The following is an 8,538-nucleotide window of genomic DNA, read 5'->3' as shown; positions in this document are numbered from 1 at the left end:
CAGCCTCTCCAACAGCACGTCGTCATTCAACAATGTTCAGAAAGAAAAATGGGGTGTATCATTGGTGTGTGTCCGCTTATAGAAGTGAGGAAAACTTTCTCAGAGGGCCCAAGCATATATAATTCCTCTCCCGTCTCCAAGGCTGGTCTGTATCTTACGTCCACACCCAAACCACTCACTGGCTAGGGGAAGGAGACCGCCACGGTGAGCTCAGTCTAAGCAGGATCCAGTCCTGGAGGCTTGGAGGACACAGTCTCCCACTGAAGGATGAGACTACTTGGAAGACGGTGGAGGAAGACGGAATTCTGCCAGCAAAGATGAAACAGCAGTGGTCTGCCATGTCACGGGGACATCCCGGGATGACGGTCAGCTAGCCCTCGGCTCTGCCTGTATACCTTCCCTTCTTCCCTCCTTCCCTCCTCATTCATCCCACACTTACTGAGAGCCTACAGTGGGCTGGTACTCGGGAGGCCCCTGGGGATTCTACAAAGATAAGATATAGCTATGACCTTGAGGAGGTCCAGTTGAGTAGGCACGTAAGGCAGATATATGCCCTGATGGGACCTGGCGTGCTAAATGCCAGGCAGGATGGGGGGCAGGCTGCGGTATAGCTGTGAGGATACGAGGGGGGCCAGTGAAGAAGGACATCCCAGAGAGAGGGGGTCACAGGAGTGAAGGCCCAGAGCTCTCTGAGCTCCTCAGCTGCTGTCTCCACTCTCGGCTGTAAGGGTGGCTCAGAATCCACTACTAGTAGCCTGTTTGGTAAAGCCACTGGTTCCAGATGCATCTTCAGGGTGAGTCCAGAGATCCTAACTTGCCATAGCTCTCACATCTGGAAAATGGGCTTAATTCTTCCAAGGCTGACTGAATGGATCGAAGGAGGAGATAGGTCAGACTCTGCAGTTAGGCATCGATGTGGGAGGCCTGACTTCTTACCCCAGCTTCCCCATTGATGCTGTGTCATCAATGTCTCTGAGCCTCAGTTTCCCCATCTGTAAAATGAGGAATTTAGGCTGGGCAGCTCTAGGGTCTCTTCTAGGCCTGAATTTCTTTTGGCCCCCCACATGTGGGTTAGTCTCAGCACCGTAAAGTGGACTTTGGATATCTCACTGGCCTCTACCACTGGTCTAGGCCTAAGGAAATAAAGCCAGGCCGGGGTTGGAGGAGAAGGCCTGAGAGATGGTCTGGGCTGCCCAGATGAGAGGATCACATGCCCAGAGGACGTGCCCTCCTGGATAGTGACCCAGGGGCTTCCCTGGCCTCAGCCTTCCCTCCTCTTGCTGAAATGATTGTTTCTGGGGCCTTGGCAGTCACCAGGCCACAGTGACGTGGCCTCACAGGCAGAGCCCAAGCCCTGGGAGGCAGGTGGGTCACACTAACAGCCAGCATTGGCTCCGGCCACCTCACCAGGGGAGAGGCCCCAGGCTGGGAGGGGGCAGTGGGAGGGGATACAGCGGGAAGCCGTCTCTCTCTCCAGCCTGATGTGCAGTGAAATTCCCTTTAGTGAAATGCTTTATCCTCGCGGCTGGGAACACAGGCATGAGTGGGGCGGAGCAGGATCAGCCTCGCATCAGGCCTGTCACGTGCCCTACAGATGTTTGTTGATGGATGAGGGCCACGATACAGGAGGGGAGCAGGTAGCAGGAAAGCTAATCCGTTAGGTGGAATCAGGCAAACTTTACTCTCATTCATGCATTCCTTCCTTCATTCATTCCATCTTTCTTCACTTGGCACCTTTGGACTACCTCCTACGTGCCGGGCTACTCCTCCTGTGGTTCACGCTGGTGTCTGAAGGCCAGCATGGCAATGAGATGTGCGCATAGTGAGGACCACGGCTTCTGTTTGCCTGTCACCAGCGCCCCGCTCAGGGCTCCATGTCCAGCAGCATCTCCTGATTGGCCGAGTGACCTGGGAATGAATGACTGTATTAAATGATTCTATTATTAGGCGCGTACCGTGTGCACACATCCTATGCTGCCTGCTGGGTGAAAGAGAGACCTGTCCTGGTGTGCCCAGCAGAGCAGGGCATCGGGGGAATAGGGATCTGAGTTCTCCTCCCAGTTCCGCAGACCGGGGGAGCAAGCGTGACTTCAGGCAGGCCTTCCTGACCTGCATTTTCTGCCTGTCTCTCCTTCTGGTATCCTCTACCAGACGTGTGGAGGGCAGGAGGCACAGGCTGGCGCCCAATGGGTTCTCAGAAAAAGCTTGGTGGATAGATGGACAGGGATTGGTACCTGGGCCGTGTGCAGACCTCTGTTCAGCAGGCTAAGACTTCACTAGCGATTCCTTCACAAATACTTACTGAGCACCTACTCTGTGTCCACCAGCAAAACCATTTAGATGAACAGTTTTTCTCAAGGCAGATGTGCCTTGGAGAGCAATGGGTCCATGGCTGATCCGCTTGGGCGGGAAGTAAATTCCATGTGGTCTCTGAGTCCCCACCAGGCCAGGAATCTCTATTCTTCTCCCTTGTGCCTGAAATGCTACATGGGCCTGGCGGTCACTGCCTGCCCCATTTCTAGTCTCGCTGCCTTCTGCCCCACAGAGATGGCCCCTTTTTGGCTGGCTGGTGAGTGCCCTTTTCTGTTCACAGAATAGGCAGTGGCCCGGTGTCTTCTGGACCCAACTTCCATCAGAGCTGTTTACGCCCAGTCACTGGTGTGGTGCCAGGAACCTACTTGGCAGAAAGACTAGATGCGAAGAGGCGGCAGAGGCAGGAAGCAAGGTCTCTCCCCAAGAATTCTTATCAGTGTCCACGACTTCTCTTTCCAGCTGACCATGAGTTCCTGGAAGACTACAACTCTCCCTTCCCTCCCGACCTAGCAAAACAGTTAACCCTCAGTAATTATCTAGTGAATTGAATTATTGCTAAACAATAATCTCAGACTCACAAGCTCAAGGATCCATGCAGATTACTATGATTGATGTGCCCACTTTACAGATGGAGAGAGTGAGGTTCTGGAAGAAGATACCGTCGATCTTTACGGGCTCTGAGAGGTCTCCCATGGGTCTTTCCAGCAGCCCTCAGTGGAGCATGGTTCCCTGGGGCTCAACATTGCATACTCACATTTGGGAGTGAGATTTGGAAAGACCTTGGTGCTCAGCCATTGACCCACTGCCTGACCTTTGAGGAAATGCATCCCCTTGCCTGGAAATGGCTTTGTGGCCACTGAGTCACACAGTGCAGGGGGTTGGGGGGAGTTAGTTACATAGCTTCTCTACCAGCCTCCCTCAACTCTTCCTTTAAAACCTGCCTGAAATCCACTCCTACCCTCCTGGCCTTTTGGCGACTCTTCCACTTGAATTGTCTTCCCCCATGGCTCCATGAGCCAAAGGCCACCTCCTCCTGGGAGTATTCTCTGGTTTCCCCCCACCCCTTAGTTCTGCTTGACAACTCAATTAATCGATAGCATTTATCACCCCCCCCCCCCCCCCCCCGCCTTGTGTTATCTCCACGTGATTGCATGGCACTGTCTGATGGCTCCCATGCAGGCCCTCTTACCTGCCCCAAGCTGCTGGGCATGTCTTCCGTCCACATTACAAATGCACGTGTGCCCAGAAAGCAGGACCATGTGCAACGTTCTTTGTCTTCCCTCCCGTGGCGGCAGACCCTCTTCCCTCAGTTTCGTACAGGGGTTTGTACACGGTAGGAGTTAAAGAAACTCATTTAAATTATTAATGGTTTGAGCCTCTATTGTGTCGCAGGCTCCATGCTGGGTGTGGGGACACAGAGATGGATCTGACAATGACAACACCATGTGATGTGTGCTATGACTTGGGTGTGGGGCAGAGCTTAAGCTGTACTGGAAAGACAGAGAGGCCGTGAACAGGCAGCAAAGGCGGGGGGGGGGGGGGGGGCGGGGAGGGAAACTGGGAGGAAACAGCACAGACAAGGCCTTGAAGTAGCCCAGCTTGTCCAGAGCCTGGGTCCGGGCATCAGAAAGATTGGAGCTCTGGGGCACACCATGAAGTCGGGGAGGCTGACAGGGGTCTGCTCCGAACCCCTTAAAGGCTAAGGTCGGGATCATTACGCTCAGCTGCAGAAGACAGGAATCGGACAACCTGGGTTCCAATCCCACCTCCACCACCTACCGGCTTGGTGACCTCAGGAAAGCGACTTCGTCTTTCGGAGTCTCAGCTTCTCACCTGTAAACGTTGATAGCAGGGCCTCCCATAAATGGTGACACCCAGCACAGTGCTGCACCTGGCTAGGGTGAGGCAGGTTCCGGGGCCACATGCTGGCAGGACCCCAAACAAGTCTCAGAAGTGGAGTTTTAGAATCAAGGGGCTGCCAGAAAACCCCTAACTAATCAAGGTACATAATATATGAAGGCAATACTTTAAAAATGTCAAAACTAATGCCAAAAAAAAAAAATCCATGATGAACAACATATCGAAAAATATAAATGAGGACAGGATCCTCCTAGCACAAAGTGGGCAGCTCAAAAAAACCATGAGCTGTGAGTGAACTGGGAGTTCTCAACTTTCCAGGGCTATGGTCTTCCGAAAACCTGAGGGAAACCGGTGGCCCCTCTCACGCGGAAGAATGCTCCCACATGCATCATCTGTGCCGTTTTGGGGGGTGTTCCTGCACCCCTGGGGCTCGTCCACGTGGCGGTTAAGAACGCCGGGTCAACTTGGGGGTACAGGGGTGGGGGGGTGGTTCCACGCGCCGGCCAGCTGTCTGCGGGTTCCCCAGCACCCGGCTAGGCCGCCCTCCTGGCAGCCGTGGGTGCTCTGCCCCCTGCAGGAAGCAGCGCACAGCACGCCGCTTCTTTTTCTTTCTTGCTTGGCTCCCCCCCCTCCACCCTCCTCCCTTGCTTCGGCTTGGGACTTTTCCTAAAGTTTGCTGAAACCAGACACCTTGCTCCACCAAGCCCGCGTGCAGCCACGGTTTAAAAGGCCGCCTTCAGCGCCCCCTCCCCGCCCCCAGCGGAGACTTCAAAAGGCCCGGCGGGCGCCGCGGCCCCAGCACCTATGAGCCGCCCCCCGCGCCCGGAGCCCGCGCCGGAGTCCGAGGACGCAGAGCGGCCGAAGTTCGAGCGCAGGCGGACCGGGCCGGCGGCGCAGCCCCGCGCGCCCATGCCCCTCCCGGTGCCGCTGCGCTCCGAGCGCCCGCGCCCAGTTTAGGGAAGGGGAGCCCGCACCCCCGCCCCCGCGCCCGCGCCCGGGGCTGCGGGGACCCATGAATACAAATGCCGTTAGGCGCCCGAGGAAGGACCGACCGTCCAGCCTCGCAGCTAGGGACCCAGTAAGTGCCCCGGGGCTCCTGGAGCTCTGGGGGTAGCGGTGTGTGTTCGTAAAGGTGCGCGCGTACGGGGAGGGGGGGGGTGCACGTGTGGGGAGTGAGTGCGTTCGTGCACGCTTGCGGTGGGCACTAGCGGAGAGCAGTGTGCAAGCGGGGGTGCGCGCGCGCGCATGTGCACTTGGGGTGTGTATGTGGGATGTGTGCACGTGAAGTTGTGTGAATCGTGTGTGCGGGTGTGTACGTTGGGGGGGGGGGTGGATCCCGGGAGGCTAGCGTGCATTTGTGTGCGTGTAAGTACCAGTGTGCATTCGTCTGCGTGTGTGGAGTCCGGGTGGCGTTCGAGTGCAATAACCCCAGGGTGTGTTTGTGTGAGCCCGGGGGGAGTGTGACTGAGCTTGCGTGTGAATGAGTGTGAGTTTGTGTCTGAGTTTGGGGTGAGCGTGGATGTGTGTGGGAGTGTGTGTGCGCACTGGTGAACAAGTGGTGGAAGTGGAGGTGGAGGGGGAGGTGGAAGGGGCTTCTCACGCCTGGGTTCGGACGGGGGTGGTGGTTGTGCGAATTTGCTGGGCTTTTGCGGCGGGTTCAAGGTGTGCAGTTGTGCGCTCCAGTGTGGGATCTCAGGAGTCTTTGGTCGCCTCCTGGGGGGGGGGGGTGTCGGGGCAGGGGTTGTTAAGCTCCCTTTTCTTACCGAACGGACAGGGAGGGGAAGAGGGTGACCAACATTGAACAAGCCCACCCACCAAGTAAGTGTCCAGGGAAGTCAGTTCTCCAGGGCGCTCTGAATCTGAGAAGAGGGGTGTGTATGTGTGTGTGTGTCTGTGGTAGGACACTGGTTGTCGCTGTTGTGGCAGTCTGGACACTGAGTGGTGGTCCCAGCTCTGTCCCTGAAACACCAGGTTCCTTTCAGCAGTAGTGTCTGTCCCCTTTCTCCCTCTATCTCCACCCCCCCCCCCCAGCTCGGAGGGACCTTCCCCCCACCCCCACCCCCAGTCTCACAAGCCAGAAGTGCCACATCTCCGAACTGTGCCCGTCCTGCGGTGCAGCTTTGGCCATCTCTTTCCTCTTTGTGAATCTCAGTTTCCCCATTTTTCCTGGGGGAGGGGCGGAGGTGGGGGTGTCTCTGCGGGGCGGTCGTGGGCCGGCCGAGGCCGTGTACTCGGCTACGGCCGGCAGGGGGCAGCATGGGGCAGCAGAGGGCGGCTCGGCGCGGGGAGGAGAGAAGGTGGAGAGCCACCGCGGGCCGAGACTTTAAATCGCCTTCATTTCCCCCAAATCCTTCCTTTTCCTCTCCTCCCCCAGGCCGGCAGGGAGGCAGCTTCCACCGCCCTCCGCGCGCCCTCGCCCGGCCTCGCTCTGCCTCCGGGGACCGCCAGCAGCCCGCCTCCAAAAGTTTGATCATCTCTCTTTTCCCCCCTGCTTCTTCTTCCTTTTCGGTAGAAGCAGAAAAAGAGCGAGGCAGGGGCGAGCGCGGCGCCGGGACTCCTGGGACCATGGGCCTGGCGCGGGCGCCCGCGGGGCCCCGGCCGCGCTGCCTGCCTGCTCGGGCGCCCCTGGGCGCGGGGCTGCGCTGGGGGCGCGGGGGCCGCGCGCTCTGAGCCGGCCTGGCGCGGCGGGGCGGGGGGCTGGCGGCCCCATGGGGCGCGCCCACACTTGCCCCCCGGGCTCGGGAGCATGAAGTAGGGGCCCGCCATGGGAGCGGGATCGGCGCGGGGGGCCCGAGGCACAGCGGCGGCGGCGGCGGCGGCGGCGGCGCGCGGGGGGTGAGTATGAGCTCGGGGACGCCCCCTCCCCAGCTTCCTGCTGCCCCAGCCCCGGGGAGGGCTGGGGATCCCCGCCGCGCCGGACGCTTCCCCGGAACGTCGGCTTCCTGCCCCTTCCCGAGCCCTTATGAAGCGGGCCACCAAGGGTTAACGAGCGGGCTGCGCCCCCGGCCCGGCGAGGGTTGGCGAGCGCTGCCTGCCCTGCCCCGCTGGCCGGGCTCTGCGATCGCGTTGGGGCGGGGGCCGCGCTGGGGAGGGTCCGTGCAGAGCCAGCCCTGGGGTCGGGGTTCGGGGTGGGTGGTGGCGCCTGGAACGGCGAGTTGGGGGCGGAGGGGGGCTTTTTGGGTGCTCGGGGGAGGAAGGGTCTCCGTGTTGGGCTGTCTCCGTGTGTTCCGGTGGCGGTGTCCACAGGTCCCGGGCTTGTAAGTCAGTCTGTTCTTGTGAAACTACCCGCAAGCTTCTCGGTCTCCGGGTCTCCGCTTCTGCTCCCGTCTCAGCGTCTGTGTGGCTTTGCACGTCCCCTGCTTCTGGAAGTCTCCGCGTGTGTGTCACTATGTTTGGGTCTGTGCGCCTCAGTGTTTCCCTGCTTCTCTGGGGGTTGGGGGGAGGGTGTCTCGGTTCCTGTCACTTTGCGTGTGTGAGAGAGAAAAAGGGAGAGCCTGCATGTCAGAGTAGAAAGGGGCCCTGGAGATGAGCAAGTCATTTCACAGAGGCAGAGACTGGGGGGGCCAGGGAGGGGCAGGGAATCTCCTGTGGCAGAGCTGGGACCCGGGGGCTGGCGGAGTAGTTGTAAAGAGTGAGCGTGTGCAAGAGTGAATCCCTGAGTGTGGGTGTGTGTGGGAGTGAACGAGGATGGGAGCAGCCCTCAGGGCCCTAGGGACTGTGGCTCATGCTCACTGCCTAGAGAAGCACAGAACTTGCTCCCTTTCTGTCCTGCCCCCAGGATCAGAGGACATTCCCAAGAGGCTGGTCAGGGCTGTTGCCTCCAGACCCCACCATGCCCCGCCCCCTCTGAGCTGGAATCAGGGGGATGATCCCCCCCCTTCTTTCCCATGTCTTGGAAAAAGCTGGCTGGCTGAGATTCCACCACCCCCCACCCCACCCCACCACACACACACACACACACACACACACACACACACACAGCACCAGTAAGCACACTGCTGACTCATTTTCTCCAGAAGACCCTGTGCCAAAGCAGATGCCAGCGGTTGGGCAGAAAAGTGGTGCCAGGCGAGCACCCCATGGTGGGGCCCAAGCTTTGGGCAAATGGGCAGTCAAGTTGCTCAGAGGCCCAGCCTCTGCCTTGCCTCCCTCACCACAGGGTGCCCCAGATCCTGTGCCCTCTGGTTCTGGCATGCCCTCCAGCTTTGTTCTTCTTTGCCTCTCCCAGACCAGGCTCCATGACCCTATGGAGCACATCCCTGGCCCCGTCTCTCCTTCCCTTTCCTCCCTGTCCTTGGAACAGTCCCCTTCTTGGTGCTTGTGTGTCTTCTGCTGTCCCTCAAACCGTAGTTCAACAGCCATCAG

At 59.1% G+C, this 8,538-nt stretch overlaps 1 protein-coding gene across 6 annotated transcripts in view; it reads left to right on the top strand.

Annotated features, from left to right (window-relative positions):
• Nucleotides 1–5,195: 5,195 nt before the first annotated feature.
• Nucleotides 5,196–8,538, top strand: part of COL27A1 (collagen type XXVII alpha 1 chain) — a 140,401-nt gene continuing 137,058 nt past the window's right edge. For 5 of the 6 annotated variants that reach the window (XM_047829186.1, XM_047829187.1, XM_047829183.1 and 2 more), the window contains exon 1: nt 6,484–7,008. In XM_047829186.1, coding sequence (XP_047685142.1) covers nt 6,938–7,008 — 71 coding nt within the window. In that variant the 5' untranslated portion in view covers nt 6,484–6,937. Of the gene's footprint in view, nt 5,252–6,483; nt 7,009–8,538 lie in introns of those variants that run through there. The other variant, XM_047829185.1, reaches the window with a different exon arrangement.

Source organism: Prionailurus viverrinus, chromosome D4 (genome assembly GCF_022837055.1).
Source record: "Prionailurus viverrinus isolate Anna chromosome D4, UM_Priviv_1.0, whole genome shotgun sequence".
Taxonomy (NCBI): Eukaryota; Metazoa; Chordata; class Mammalia; order Carnivora; family Felidae; genus Prionailurus; species Prionailurus viverrinus.
The sequence above is the reverse complement of the archived record's forward strand: the minus strand, read 5'-3'. Positions and strand labels throughout refer to the sequence as shown.